Source organism: Triturus cristatus, chromosome 5_2 (genome assembly GCF_964204655.1).
Source record: "Triturus cristatus chromosome 5_2, aTriCri1.1, whole genome shotgun sequence".
In the NCBI taxonomy this organism is placed as follows: Eukaryota; Metazoa; Chordata; class Amphibia; order Caudata; family Salamandridae; genus Triturus; species Triturus cristatus.
The window spans coordinates 755,059,776-755,076,192 of record NC_140588.1 but is presented as its reverse complement, the minus strand read 5'-3'; the positions used below and the strand labels follow the sequence as shown (position 1 = coordinate 755,076,192).

The following is a 16,417-nucleotide window of genomic DNA, read 5'->3' as shown; positions in this document are numbered from 1 at the left end:
AATCGAGAGGTAAATCCATGTAGCACAATTATAGATTGCACCATGGTTGATCTCACAAATTATTTTCCAATACAGAAAATGGGGAATAATGCATGGTAACTCTGTGTACACCCACTGACAGATAGCACTTTTACCATAAACCTTGACTGAGAGCACGCACTATTTGACACAGAAATATGGATAGCAAATACAATGTATTCATGTGGTCACCTTCAGCTGATGCCCAGTATCTGAAAGCGTTGACACTAATGGTGTGGCATGTTCCAGTCTATGCTTCTAAGACCCTGTACCATAGAGGTAAAAACTGGAGTGAACTGATTGTGCCTTTTCATTTTATTTGGATGCCTTTCCTGTGGTAGTTGAACCACCCAGTGATTTCCAGTTTGTGGATCCTGGTTTCTTGGGATGGATGGTCATGCAGTGGCAGTCACCGAGAGATGTTCGCAATTTGAGCAATTGTGACGTGAAATATAAACTGCAATACTATAAGGATGACGAGGACAGGTGGAAGGTAGGACTCTTGCTTTATAACGCATAACACAATTGTGCTGTAATGTTGTTTCTGTACTCAAGTATTGCATATGCCCTTAAGTGACTTTATATCATGGAGCTGGGAGCCAGGCATAGGCCCTGCAGTGGTCAGATATCATGGCCTTTCATGCTAGATAAGTCTCTGCTGAACTGTAAATCTACCCACAAGAAGAAAGGAGTCTGCTTGGTAAAGGTAGTCAAGGCACACTGTAGTGTACAAAGTATATGGTTACAGGACAGTACCTGAAGTCTAACGTGGTTGTCTTCACACTGCAGCTAAGCCATGCATGTTTCAGAGTACAGGGAAATAAACAATCAATGCCAACATCTAATATGCCGTGGGCAGGTGAGAAATAATTCAGTATGCATACAGGTGTATGCCTTTTAAGGGATGGTGATGGGTTAAGTAATACATTGAGAATGGCTAACCATGTTAAAGAATTACTACTGCCGGTTATCTACCCTACTGCACCGTTTACCCTGAATGGTGACCTATTCCGTGTCTCCACTCTTTCACAATATATGGCCAAACACTAGAAACAAGATCACTGCTAGAGGCCTGGCTTCCAGGTGCATTTCCATCAGAAATGTGGTTACTAAAGTGTGTAGAGCCACAATGATTCCATTTAGCAGTGCATCTTGGCTATATTACTGGATATGTTATTCTTAATAACTCAATGTTTAATTCATTGTGTTTTTTTACAGTTTTCTTGAGAAATAGTTGGCACTAGAGACTAAACATTGAATGGTGCATTTTTAGCCTGAGTTGACACAGTGTTTGATGGTTTGGCGGAGTGCTTTGTGGTGTGTGGCCTTCACATGAAAGAGATGACTCAGTCACTGCACTTATAATAAAATATGAGTATTCCTTTCACTGGTCCACAACAAAAATGTATTGCCTCATATTTGTTCTGTGCATGCAGTCTGAGGCATATTCTGGATTCGGGATCTCCAATAAAGGTTCTTCTCCCATTCTTAAAGTGCTGATTCGTAGCTTGGTGACAGCCCAAAATAGGAACGCTGATCCTCTGTAGGAACTGCAAGCCCTGTACAGAAGAGAGGGTGCCAATTACTTGCGGGGACTGGCCTGTTGGAGGGCTCCCTCTTATTACCATAATTGGTTCCTTTTTATCCTGTGTGTCCCCCCCCCCCCCCACTTTCCAAATAGTATTTTAGATGGAGGAAATTGGAGTGTCTTGTTCCCCCACTCCCCTTTTAAGAAGGGTCTTTTTTTCCCTCTTGTTCTGCTTGGACATCTTCAGGGAAATTACGGCCCTGACTGCACTCTATCACTGCTCCCACGTGAGAAGACAGCAGCTGGCATCCTACACCCCCTGGTACCCTGCACCGTCCCGCCCTTGGGAGCCAGCACAGAACGCCGTTTGTGTCACATGTGAGAACATGCAGATCAATGGAGTTTTTGCCAAGTCCAGAAACATCAAGGGCCAGATTACGACTTTTGGCAGTGTAGGTGACCCTCCACTGCCACACCCTTACACCGCCAAGAGTTGTTACTGCCTGCCCACTAAATTAAAAGATTTTGTAGTGGGGCGGGCAGCATGGAGGTTTCCACTGCAGTGCCCCTTTCAAAGGCGTGTGCCTTTGAAAAATGCATCACAATGGAAATGCCTCACAAGGTTCCTGCATGGTATGAACTGTAACATCAATGCAGTGCAGGAACTTGTGTGCATGCACATGTGGGGGGTAGATGTTGTCCCCCCTGTGTGCATACACATGGTGCAGAGGCACAAGGGGGCCCTGTAGGGCCCCTTTGTTTCCTGTCCGCCAGGAAAACCCTGGCGTAGCGCAAACTCGTAATATGTTTGGCGGGACCACAGCGGTCCTGCCAAGCATATTGCGGCCTCTGAATGCTGCGCCACCACCAGAGTTCGGCAGTTTCCTGGTATTGGCGGCAGTGACCCAGGGCCCAGGTCGTAATGGGGTGGTAGGACCGCCGGTGTGGCAGTGGGTGGACCACCACTGCTGCGTCACCACGAGTCTGGCGGTCCTCGGACTGCCAGACTCGTATGTGGCCCGCTATGATCATGTAGTATTAGGTGTATGCCCTTCTCTTTCCACTAATCCTGACCTCCTGCGGCCCACTTCTCCACGATACCACATAACTAGGAGACCTCTCTAATCTTGTGAGGGGAAATGACTTTTCTAATTCAATCTCATCCAATTCCAAATATAGTGACAACATAGCGTGCCTCGGGGAGGTTTGAAATAGTGGGCTTTGCCCAGAAGCCCTTGTTGATTTTTCTCTGTAGTTTCATTCATGGGTTGCATTTTTTCCTCCATGTGTTTTCAAGTTTTCTAATTACACTCTTACTGGCATTCAGTTCAATGGTGTACGAAACATTAGAGGGTTTTTCTCTGACTGTGTGTAAGTGATGCCAGTTTGTTGGCAGTGTTTAGTATCTTTGAACATTTACGAGGGCATGAGGGATATCAACATCTGACACAATAGATCTGCCATGAGTACTTAATTGTTATTATTATATTCCACCCCTTTGCTTCTCCCGCACCCAGGGTATGTTCTGACTTTCGGTGTGGGCCTGGGTGGGTTATCACTGCTTTTCAGAAATAATCTATGCTATCAGCCAGTAGGGACTAGGATGTGAGGGATATGATTGACTGGTACAGGTTATGTAACTACATGAACATTACCTTGAATTGTGAAAGTATCGGCATACACAAGAAGCAATCATTTGAGATTAGCAGCTTTCTAAAATAGGCATAAGTAAGCAGCGGACGTGACACCAGGATACATGCTGCATCCAGTAAAAGTACAGCGCCATCATGTTGCTGACACAGAATGTGCTCACGTTCAGTTCGAGCTTTTAGATCCTCTGAATACGCACTCCTGAAAGTAATCTCATTGTCTTGGGCTATTAGGACTAAGTGTAAGATAGGTTGTATTTCGTAAGTCAAGCCGAATTCCCATCAAGTTGGCCTGTGGCAATTATATCGCCACCAAAACCTTGTGGCAATCATGGGTTGAGGGTAATTGCTATGCAAGTCTTAAAAGTGTCAGTGCTACTGTCAGTATCACAGAAACGGTGTCTTTAATACACATACCCTGTTAAATGTGTCAGGTGTCCTTAACATAGAGCCTTATGCTTATCCTTAATACAGACACGGCCACCTCTCCTTAATGCCTATACCTGGTTGAGTGTGTGACCTGTCCCCGATAGAAAGTGCCACTAGACCTTGATCTGACTGTTTTTCCAGCCCCAAATCAATAACCTGTGCCACATGTGCCACGTGCAGACATGGCCAGCTGGAACACCTGTACTTGATGCATACTGTGTCACCTTTCCCTAAAAAATGTGCTGCTTGTCCTTTCAACAGTGGTTGAGTAGTTTTTTTTCTTCAATATTTTATAATCCACAACTTATATTTATACATTTTCCTCTTTTTATCACCTTTATTTTCAATGTTGTATTTTACAGCACAAATACAGAAATGTTTACATAACCTATGGAGACGACTGTCCAGGTGTTTAGAGTCTGTGTGAATGCTGGTAATGTTTTGTTATGTTATTGATTTTGTAAAGCGCATGGCTGCCCAAGCAAAGGGGCGTCCCAGCGCTGATCTTAAACAGACAGAGGAGCAGGGAAAGTTGGCGGGAAGGGAAGCAGATTACTTAGGAAAGAGGTATGTTTTATAGCCAGGGATTAATCAGCAACAAACTGAGGAGTGCCGCCTCCTGTGGTATCAGGTTTAACCTATCAGCTCTGTGGATGGGATCCCAAGCTGCCCACATACCAACTCTTCATGGTGGCTGGTCGTTCTCTGCTTTATGGGGTGTGGATATGTTGCAAATATGGGACTACCTAAGGACTTCGGACACGACTGCTGGGTCAGGCCCCAGGACCTGAGATCTCTTCATGTGTGTTATAAGCCATACCCTATTACATGTGTAGGTCCTGTCGTGGACTATACAAAGAAATTTTCCATCGTGAAAATGGCGCTGACCTTGCTCTACCACGCGGTGAGTGGGGGAGCCACTGGCTGCATCCACATTTGAGCGATTGAGAGTCTTACCACAAGCAACAATTGGGAGATGAGTTTGCCTAGAGGTGTAGTTCTGGGGAAAACACTGTTCTTTCCTGGATCAGCTACTAAAAGTTACCAGAGTCTGGAGGGACAGGGTTGCCCCTGTTATGGACTTTATGAGGGATAAGACATCTCTCCAGAATGCCTTGATATGTATGCAACCCCTCCATACATGCCAAAATGTGCCCCTTTCTCCATAACCTCTCCAGCACATGCCTGACTCCTGGTAATCACTTTTGCCTGTTTGTTTGATTTCAGAGCTTGTTGTGTCCACCTGTCATAAGAACTGTGTTGTGCCTTCTATTCATAAAACAGTCTAAGTTTGTTAGAAATGGCCCTTTCTGCAGGGTCACCTTCAAATGTTTTGCCTTTTTCCCTTCACTTTTCGTTTATGTTGGCCATAGGTCTTTGTACACTTACCCGCTGCTAACCAGTGCTAAAGTGCTTGTCCTCTCACCCTTAAACAGGTTAATATTTGCTCATGGCAAAACCAATTGGCATATTTCATTTACTTATACATCTGTAGTATAGTGCACACTGATTGTAGCCCTTTAAACATGCCTCAGGCCTTCCATGCAGAGCCTGTATGTGCAGTTTAAAGTGCGATAAACCTTTTGCCAGGATCAAACCTTCCTTTTACATATAAGTTGCACCTAAAGTAGGCCCTGGACATCCTAGAGGGCAGGGTGCAATGTATTTAAAAAGCAGGACATGAACTTTTAAGTTTTACATGTCCTGGTAGTAAAAAACACTTTGATTTTTGCTACCGTAAGGCCTATATCTCCCATCGAATATCATTGGGATTACCTTATTACATCTTATATGTGTAAATTTGAAATGGGGAGATATAACTGGTTCCAGTTTGGTGTCTCAGGAATCCTGATTTAAAATCCAAATTGATGGTGAAGTTGGATTTTCAAATACAATTCTGAAAATGACACTTTTAGAAAGTTGATATTTTCTTGGCTTAGCCATTTGGTTCTTGGAGTATGTCTCTGGTCACATGACGGCGTAGTTGGCAGTTGGGCTTTGTGTATTCCTCCTAGACAGCCACACATAGTGGAAGCTTAGGTGTGACTGAGTGGGCTGTCACTGGCACGATGTGAAGGAAGAGCTGTCCTTCTGCTGAGCTGTCCTTCTGCCTGCTGGCGGATGCACTCTTGCCTGGGTGAGAAGGAATAGACATGCATCTCTTGAACCCAGAGTGACTATAAGTGCTAGTTGGCTGGCCTACTGATCTGAAGCCTCAGGGACATAATCACCTTGCACCTGGACACTGCAATCTGTGACTCTAACCTGCCAACTTGTGCCACCTGAGTCCTGGACCCTTGGAAGTGGGCCTAAGGTGCTTACAAGCAGAACCAATGCATCTTCTCTACTAAGCGACACATCCACGGTCAGAACTGACACATCTTCTCGGTTGAGGGGGGCACCCCCAAGCAGAACTGCCACATCACTGCTGCTGCATGGATTTGACCCATCGCAAAGACCCGTATCACCCACCACAGTCCTCAGTACAGACCTATCGCCCGGTGGTGCGGAGCATCAACAGACCAGGTCCTTGCATCTATTGTTGACGGCAGACTTGATACCGACACCTTATCCCGCATTGCAGCGTCTTGGAACCGACGTATCACCAGCTGTGTGCTGCATCCCCTGATACCGGACTTCGCATTGCAATCCCTGCTGATGGGATTCTGGACGATGCTGTAACAGGACCTCGCAGCACAGTCTCGCTGCTTCTCGGACTCGCTTCGGCTGCATGGTGCATCTTCGACACACATCCACGCCATGCTCTGCAACTAGAATTTAAGGTACTCTGTTCATAAGGCTTAACTGGGTCCCTGTAGCCAGCCCGTGCTCCAATCTCGGTCGGCCTGAACTTGGGACTTTGTCCAAGTCCGCGGTGACCAGATATCCCCCAATGGCACTTTGTGCTTTTTGGTACTATTTTCACTAAAAACTTTTAAAATTCAATATCACCAGTTCTATTAATTGCATTTTTGTCATGTTTTATTTAATAAAAGTTACTCCATTCTTCTAAATCTGTTGTGGGCTACTTTTGTGGTGTGTTTTCACTGTTTTACTGTTTGAAGTGATGCACAAATACTTTACACAATGCCTCTATGTTAACCCTGACTGCTCTGTGGCAAGCTACCAAGGGGGGGAGCATAGGTTAATTTGGGGTTTACTTGTGCCTTACCCTGAAAAGCATTGATGTTGCTGCTTGACCAGAGCTTACACCCTAGTCAACCAGCAACACAATTACTTACAATTTTGACTGTGTTACCTGTCCTACATCGGACTGTAGTGCTTGTTCCCAACAAAGAGACTATGCCTTGTGTCCTTAATTCATTCATAGACTGTGACATCTGACATTAATACACAGTTTGGGTACATTGGTCCAACGTACCTTGATAAAGAGACTCTTCAACATGTCCCTAGTAAAGAGACTGTGTCACCCATCCTAAATTGAAGGGCTCTGATCAGGTTTGCTAGTAAAGAGAATTTGCTATGTGTACAAAATAAGGAGATATTACCAGTTGTGCCACCTTCCCCATCCTCTCAATTCATTTCTTGTGGGAAACTGATTCACTTTTAATTTATTTTTATAAAATTTAACATTAAGGTTTGGTTTAATTCATAAGCAATGGAACAGATATTAATGGTGATAAAAGGAAGATAAAATATAAACAAATCAGAGACAGCAATCCTCAAATTGGCAGTCATGGTACACAAGTAGTAATATCAGCATTTGGTACACACTTTACACAAGCCTGGACAGTTCCCAACAATCTTCAATCGATCACATTTGCCATGAGATCAGTCTCACTTTCATCAGAGTCTCCTGCTCAAAGGATCCAAAAGTAATCCTTGCATAGGATTCTTAAAGCAACAGCACAAAAACATGCCTTAATTTCTGGCATCCAGAATCACAAAGCCAGTATATTTTTTCTGGAAATACCAGTCCATGCCTCCAACACATCTAGCGCTGGGTACATTTTCAGTCTACAAATCATAAAGACAGTTGATCCTTTAACTTACATTTTATTACTAAATAGGGTTTGATGTCTCTAAGCAGAAAGACAAAAGCCGAACATGATTTGCAAATGCTCCTAGGCACTACTGAATTAGCTTATTAAGCGCACCTTTTCACGGTCAGCAATGATACTTTGTGAACTATGGTCCCACCATGGACTGTATTAACAAGACGTTGCTCACCCAGTCTGATCCAGGCTCTCCAAGACCCAGAGCAATTTTAGAATACCCTCAGAGAAGAGTGGTAGAGAAGACACTGAGTTCCTTTCTCCATTAAAAGAGAGAGCTTTGTTCCAGATTGCTCTTGCAATATCTGGATGTCCACATGTTTAAGTGGTTGTAAGGACTGGTTTGATAAGTAATGTGACGAGAACACTCAATCTTAATATGAGCTGTGGCTGAGCTTCCTTAAGGTTAAGCAGTCTAATGCCTTTAAAGTAAAAACAGTTTTCTTTGAGAAATCCTAGGCTCGCAATTGGTAGCTTGGTGATGGGTTTCTCTTAGTGGAAAAGTGTGTATTGCATTTTAGTACTACCAAAGAAACATTAAAGTAAATAAACCTTAAACCAATTTGGCAAAAAAAGATTAAGATTTAGTTATAAGAGAATACCAAAACAGCAAGAATTTTTAAAGGTAATCAATAAATTAGAAAGTTTAAAGAAATGGGAAAATGTACATTTGGTAACAATCCAAAAACTGCAGCGTCAAGTAGGTGACTGAAAAACGCGAGTATAGCCACGCGTGCCGTTCCAACGCAATCGCAACCACGCTTGCCTTAACCATGCATATACCTTAATCACACATATGAATGGTTAAGTCAATGCGTTGTCTAGATGCTGAGATGGGCAGGCTCAGGCACAAGAAAGATTGGGTGAGGACGCGGTGAGGTAAGTGGGTCTGGGTTTTGGGGTGTGAGGGTCGTTTTAAGGGTTTGGGGGTAGTTTTTAGGGCTCAGTGTTTGGGCTGGGGGTGGGGTACTGTTTAGTGCTGGGTGGGTCAGGGTTGATTTTAGGGCTCATGGAGGGGTCGTGTAGTTTTTAGGGCTTGGGGGTCATGGTAGTTTTTAGGGCACAAAGGGGTCAGAAAGGTTTTTAGGGCTCAGGGTGGGGGTCTGGTTAGTTTTAAGGGCTCAGGGTTAGGTCAGGGTACTTTTAAGGGCTCGGGGGCTCGGGTAGTTGTTAGGGCTAAGGGCGGGTGGCATGGCGTGTGATCTTTACCACAAATCCCTATACCAGTCATGCCTTTATCATGAAATTGCATGGTAAAGGCATGCGTGATAAAGGCATGTGTGGTAAATGAATGTGTTGTTCAGACGCATTCGTAGTTTAGGCAGCCTAGTAGAGGCACGCATGGTTTAGCCATGCATGCCTCTGTCATTCAACCGACTGGGCTCTAGGTACATTTTCAGGCCAACTGTGATGCTGCAACATTCAGGTAAAGCAGCGCAGTTTGACCTGTTCAACAGTTTTATCTTTGGAGATTGTTGGAGCATAACATTCTTTAGTGGGAGAAGGCTGGATGCAGAACAGCGTTTCTAAAAGTCGAAAATCTTCTTTTTGTGGTACATTAGTAGCCTTAAATTTCTCAACTAAACCTGGCAACTGTGTCTTCCAAGGTCATCCCTTCTTCTGGCAGGCTTGAAAGCTTGCCCTCGTCCTCAGAAAGTGTACAATCTCTGTGTTCAAACTCTATTAAAAGTTGATATCTTCTTTATTGGCATGCAAATTCTTTCCAGACTTTCAGCAGCCCTTCAATGGATTCTAGTGGGAGACCAGATTATCAACACCTTTCTTCAGAACCACATTAAAAAAAATCTAATTCCAATGCACCATGCATGTTTTCTCCAAGGGAGTACAGCACACTGGACCCTCTTTCTTCTTAGCAGTGGGAAATATTAAATCAGGGCACCCTTAACGTAGTCCTGAGCCCTCCTCTCCTTTGTACTTCTAGCATGTTAGGGACCCCCTCACCAGACTTGAAACACTGGAGGTTCCACAATCAGTAGTTTTTCTAAAGTGTTTCCAGAAGTGACAAGAATGATGCAGTCTTCTCTGGTCTTCTACAGATTTCAGCAACATTCTGAGTACAAAGTTGTGGGTGTCCAGATTTGTAGGGCAACCCAGAAGTGAGTGGTGTCAACCACTGCAGAATTCCCTTGGTGTTTCATTCCATTTTTTTCAGCACTTCCTGTATTTTGTGATAGAAGCAGAATCATAATTCTTGAGTGTTTCCCATTTTTCGGAAGGGACTCAGGTCACTTTAGATGTACGACCTCACCCCTAGTTCTGCCTATTCACATTAGATGCTTCCTTTCCAAGTGAAAGCAATGCAGACTGCTCACTTAAAAACTGTACTTCTCATAGTGTCTACTAATGTAATTAAATATATGTACCTGTCTTGCCGATAGTGTTACAGCAGGGGCCTTTCACTTACATGTTCCATTGTCTCCAGGCAAATCACAATTTATTTATCAATTAGAGTGACTACAGGAGTTTGAGAAATTGGGTTGTTGGTGAACCCCAAAATGTCACCAAGTTAGCATGTGTTTAATCCTCAGGTAGCAGTATGACTTAACTTAAAGCAATGTGTAAAGTTATGCAGCACACAAACAGTAACAAAGTGAAAATGCAACACAAGAAAAATCCCACACCTATTTAGAAAAATAGGGTAAAATGTAATAATTGTTTGACACCAAATTCCAATCAGTATAACCAGAGATATGCAATTTCTAAGTTTCCGGGTAAGTATAGCGCCTACAAGACCCTTCTTAGTTCGTGTTCCGTGCCTAGCATAGCACAAAACTTGCTTTAATTACAGCGACTGAAGAACTGAGGCAGACACTTGATCATGGAGGAAATACGGCCTTGATCCTATTGGATCTGTCGGCCGCATTTGATAAGGTCAACCACCAATTGTTGATTGACCGTATTGCATCTCTTGGTATCAAGGATAGAGCTGTTGCTGGCCATGGGAGAATTTCTATCACCGTCCTTCTCTCTGCCATGTGGCATACCACAGGGGTCTTCTTTAAGCCCCACCCTTTTAAATCTGTATGTCACCCTACTGACTAGCCTTGTCAGATCTGATAGATTTTCTCTGGTATCAAACGCTGACAACACTCAAATCATTGTCGGTAGCAGGTAAGCTAGTTCCACAACTGTATGCTCCACATAGGTTCCGGGAAGAGTGACAATTGTTTAAAATAGAACTCATCAAAGACAGAGATTCTACTCTTCTGCAACAATCCATCCTTTTGGTCTTCTAAGTGGTGGCCACCTGAACTTCGACCACTTCCAACCCCCAGTGTCAAAGCTAAAACCTTGGGTGTGATTTTCTTTATCCTAAAGGTTCTCAGGAAGGTTCTTCCCTATATCCCATCGTCTTTGCAGAAAACTGTAGTTGCAGCACTTATGCCATCAAGCCTCGATTATTACAATGCCTTTTTCACAAGCTCCAAAAAAGAGGCTTAAATAAGCTACAGATTCTTCAGGACGGGCCTGCTCATCTTCTCCTAGGTATTCCAAGACATAAATCTGTGTCTCAAGATTTAGTCCAGCTCCATTGTGCTCAAAAAGTGGATTAAGTTTAGGGCCTCCTTGTGTATTGTCTTCAAGTCAATACATGGCCTTGGCCCAGCTCAATAAACACAGTTTTTTCTACACTATGCCCCGTCCAGATCTCTCTGCTTTTCATTGAATGGCAATCTTGTCGTCCCCAAATCCAAAACTATCAGATGGGACGAGAAGCGTTTTGTCTCCAGCACCAACAGGTTGTGGAACTCTTCAACCCCTATGATTAAGAACAAGCAACACCTGAGGGAATTCAGAAAAAATATAAAAACCTGGTTACTTAACCAGTGATTGTTAGGGTCATTCATTTCTATTGGCACCTCAGTAGTCAGCGCCTAGACTACTCCGGGTAGTAGCCGCTGTTTACAAATACTATTTTAAATTAATTTCATTTAATTTCACAGTTGAGCTATAGTGTTGCAGGATAGGGGGAGGTAGCTATTGAGGCAGTCTGGCGGTTTGTAGATGTGAGGGTTATTTTATTGCAAAAAATAAGGTCCTCAAGTTTCCTGATTTGGCCCGCAACAGATGAGAAGTCCTCAAGTTATCCCTGAGTACAATGGCGACCTTGCCTCCCACCTTATTGCCACCCCAGTTAGTAAACAGGATCTGGTAACCTGGAGGAATGCAAAAACAACAGTTGATGGACAGAATGCAGAACAATGTCATACATTCCCCCCAGTACAGAGAACTGGGCCTACATCCATCGTTCTTTTGCTCACCATGCAATTCCAGTTTAAATACAGCCATGTGCAAATCAGTCTTGACCCTGTGCCTCATGGGAACAGTCCAGCCCGAATTGCCAAGCCAGGTCCTCCCTGGACTGGAAACAAGCATCCTAAAACCAGTTTCGGGGTATCACCCCTCTTCAACCAGGAAAGCTTGATTCCAGTGGCATTGAGAGCACGGGACCCACGTCTGGGCATACCCGTCCCACTCGGGGTGACAAATGCAAAAACAACAGTTAATGGACAGAATGCAGAACAATGTCATACATTCACCCCAGTACAGAGATCTGGGCCTACATCCATTGTTCTTTTGCTCACCATGTCATTCCAGTTTTTTTTGATAATCAAATTTTATTAGCATTTTATATGAGAAACAGAACAAAAACCAGCGTATATCAGCATGAATATACAATAGCCATGTCCAACAAACAGAATAATCCGGCTCTAGGGAATGATTGGATAGCTCCTTATGGCCATACACAGGGTAACATGTACTTTGACATTTGGAGGGCAACATGAATGCTAGGAAGGCAGCAAAGTCAACCACTTGCCCCATACCTTCTGGAAGTTCCTTGGACATCCCCTGGCCTCGAATAGGAGTTCTTCTTGGGTGGCACACCAATCCACCCCTCGTCGCCATTTTCGCAGGGTCACGTTTGGCAACTGCGAGGGCTGTGCCCAAAAAGAGCTTGTCGGCTCTAGAGCTGTCCAAGCCGTCAAAAACGCCAAGGAGCAGGCGCATGGGGTCGTGGGGGACCTCCTGGACCAAAACGAGGCGAGGGCCGGGCAGGTCCACACCATATGGAAGAAGTCAGCAGGGGCTTGATCACAGCGAGGACAGTCAGGGGAGGGGCGCAATCGCGCCCTGTGTAGACGCACCGGGGTGAGGTAGGCTGTGTGGAAGTAATAAAGTTGGATGAGGCGAAGCTTGGAGGAGGTCGTAAGGGTTTTGGGAGCCAGAAGGGAGTCATGCCAGTCCACCTCCTCCATGGGGCCAATTCATCCCTCCCAGCGGGCTCGGAGTGTGTCCAGGTTGGTAGGGGTGTTGTTAACTAGAGATTGATAGATCCTCGAGACCCCTCCACGCCCCAGGTTTCCCATCAGTACCCGCGCTTCTAGTGGGCTGAATTTGGGTATCGATGTACCGGGGAGATATGTGCCGTGAGTGCGTGGCAGAGTTGGAGGTATCGATAGAATTGAGAGGTGTGGAGGGAGTGGCGCTTCTGTAGCTCAGCAAAGGTCTGAATGTGGTCACCCACCCAAATGTCCCCAAGGAGAGAGCTCCCAATGTGGTCCCAGGACTGGAAGCCCATGAGGGAGGACGTCTCTCGGAGCCATGTGCCCTGCCATAGGGGTGTGTGTTGAGTAAGTTTCCTATCCCAGCGGGTGTGCCGGAAGGCGGAGCGCCAAGCCACCAAGACTGATCTAGTGATCGGGGGGAATATGAGCGGTATAGGAACGCCGTAGAGATAGGCATGCAGCTGTGGGAAGTCCATGTACCTGAGCTCAATGCAATAAGCCGGGTCAGACCAGCCTTCCGTATACCAATCATGGACTACGAGGAGTCTGGTTGCAAGGTAATAAAGGTGTAGGTTCATCACACCCATACCGCCGTCAAAGGGCGGGTTGCGGCAGTGAACCAGGGCCATGCGCGATCTCCGGTGCCCCCATAGGAATCTAGTAAGGGCTCTGTCGAAGTCTCGAAACCAACTCCCCGGAAGGTGAAGGGTAATGTTCTGGAGAATATAAAGGAATATAAAGGAAGCGGGGGAGAATCATCATTTTAAAAAGGGCGCTACGGCCAAGGGGATTAAGCGGCAGAGCCTACCAGCGTTTAAGATCGGCTTTGCCTTTGGTGATCAGGGGGGTGATATTCAGAGCCCATTCCAGCTTTGGTAGGAGGGCTATCCAAATCCCTAGATATTTAAAGGACTGCCTCCTGATAGGAATGGTGGATTTCCACTCGAAGCAGGCTCTATGTGGAGAGGGACAAGGGTGGATTTGGCGGGGTTAAGTCAGAGTCCAGAAACGCTCTCAAAACTTCGAAGTATCTCTAAGCAGCGGGGACCAGAATGCTCTGGATTGGCTCTGGATTGGCCATGAAAAGAAGGACATCATCCGCATATCCACGTGATGGGGTTCCAGGACCAGCCTTGGACCACCACATCAGAGCGGATAAGACAGGCCAGAGGCTCCATTGCCAATGCGAATAGCAAGGGTGAGAGAGGACACCCTTGATGCGTGCCTCTCCGGATCGGGAACACGTCAGAGAGGGTCCCATTGATAAGGACCCTAGACCGCGGATTAGAGTAAAGGATGCGAACCGCGCATAGGAATAGGGGACCGATGCCCATCAGTTGGAGAACCTCCGCCAAGTATGACCAGTCAACCGTGTCGAAGGCTTTTTCAAAGTCAAGGAGCAATAGTGCAAGGTACGGGGGCAGGTGTTGGCGGTGGGCCAGAGCAAGGTGCAGACGCCGAGTGCCTCGCAAAGGCATAAAGCCGCATTGGTCCGAGTGAACTAATTTGTGATGGGGGGGGGGGTGGAGACGCTGGGCCAATACCGTTGCAAAGAGTTTCATTTCGGTATTTATGAGGGAGATTGGGCGGTAGTCCCTGCAGGAGGGAGAGGGCGGCTGGGTCTTCGGGATGACGACAATGGTGGCTAAGTCGGTCTTGGGGAAGGAAGGAGCCCTTCTCGGCCACATATTGGAAGAGCTCAGTTAGATGAGGTTCTAAGGAGTCTCTAAAGGCTGCATAATATTCCAGGGGGAAACCGTCAGGCCCAGGCGTCTTCCCAGAGTTCAGTCGTGAGATGGCGCTGTGTATCTCCTCTGGGGTGAGGGGAAGGTCAAGTTCCAATGACTCCACCTGGGTAAGGCAGGGGAGGCGGACGTCCGCTCTCTCTAGCACCGCCGACAGGGAGGCTTCGGGGATCTGAGCGGAATGAAGGCGGGAATAGTAGTTAGCAAATGTTTAGGTGATGGCTCGTGACGTGCGGTGAAGGGTCCTGAATTTCAGGGATGATTCTGTGGGCTCTGGGGTAGGAGACCAAGTTGTGGAGCAGCTTTCCATTTTTGTCCACCCAACCATAGACACGTGCCACGGAAGAGCGCCACAACATTTTGGCTGACTCCAAAGAGATGTGACGGATCTCGTCTCTGAGGGCCTCCAGCTGCCTAGATGAGCGAGCGTTCGATGTATCCGCAGAAGCCATTTCCAGCCGCAAGGCTTGCGCTTCCAGCTGAGCCAAGCGGGCCATCTGCTTGGCCCGCTTCGAGTGCACCAATCCCCTAGCCACCCCACGGAGAGTTGCCTTGCCGGCTTCCCATAACGTGTCTGGGAAGGGGACCGACCCATGATTGACCCGGAAGTATTGTTGGAGCTCCAACCCAAGCGCCTCTCTGAACTGCTGGTCCCAGAGAAACCAGGAATTTAATCGTCATATTGGTCGCACGTCTTTCCGTGGTTCCCCAACACATAAGGAGAGGGGCGAGTGATCCGACAGTCCATGAGGGAGAATCGAGATATGAGAGACAAAGTGGCAGTCAAGTGCAGGAAGGAGAAGCAGGTCGATGCTGGAGTGAGTGTGGTGGGCCGCGGAAGTGTGGGTGAATTGTCTTTCCCAGGGGTGCCAGATCCACCAAGCATCGCAGAGTCCGAGGGCTCCGGTCCAGTCCCAGAGTTTGGTAGCATGGGACAGTCGCGCCGTGGATGGGGCACCAGTTGAGTCAAGTCGCGGTTGTAAGTCTGCATTAAAGTCACCTCCAATGATGGTCTGTCCCTAGGGTAAGGCTGAAATAATCTCAGTGAGGCAGTGCAGGGTAGCGGAAAGGGTGGCGGGGGGACGTAGACTGAGGAAAAATTTATGGTGTGGCCCTCATGAGTTCCGGAGACGGTCATGTACCGTCCCTGGGAGTCAGTTCTGATCTGTGTGGGAGTAAAAGGAAGACCTCTCAGAGCTATTATGGCCACGCCCCGGGCGCCCGACTAAAGACGGCATGCCACACCCTATCACACCCGTATCGGGCTAGGAAGGGGCATTGGCTACCTAGGAGATGGGTCTCTTGGAGTAAGAGGATATCAGACGCATGGCGCTGGGCGTATTTGAGAACGGCTGTACGTTTGATATGATCTAGCATGCCGTTTACGTTCCAAGACAGAACGTGTAGCGACCTGTTGATGTTAGACATCTAGATCATATGTGGAGCATGGGGGAGTGGACTAAGGAAGGTGTGTGCCCTCCAATGGGCCGTGTTTCCATGCCAGGTCAGGGGTTGGACCCGTGCTGGACGTTGTTTAGGCTGTTGCTGGTGGATGCGTAGAGCTTTGATAAGACGCTGTGTAAGAACATAGAACTGTAGCTCACGTGGAACTATGAGCTGAACCGGTTGTGGTGCGGTAGCTCCCTCTCCCTTCCAACTCCTTCCAACTCCCCTCACCCTACACTTCAGAAACTGAAGCATCTGTCGCCCTGAGGAAGGAACA

General features: G+C 46.5%; 1 protein-coding gene across 4 annotated transcripts in view; it reads left to right on the top strand.

Annotated features, from left to right (window-relative positions):
- Window positions 1-16,417, top strand: part of IL13RA2 (interleukin 13 receptor subunit alpha 2) — a 638,692-nt gene that overhangs the window by 118,013 nt on the left and 504,262 nt on the right. For all 4 annotated transcript variants that reach the window (XM_085607852.1, XM_085607854.1, XM_085607855.1 and 1 more), the window contains exon 3: window positions 360-511. In XM_085607852.1, coding sequence (XP_085463978.1) covers window positions 360-511 — 152 coding nt within the window. The remainder of the gene's footprint in view (window positions 1-359; window positions 512-16,417) is intronic.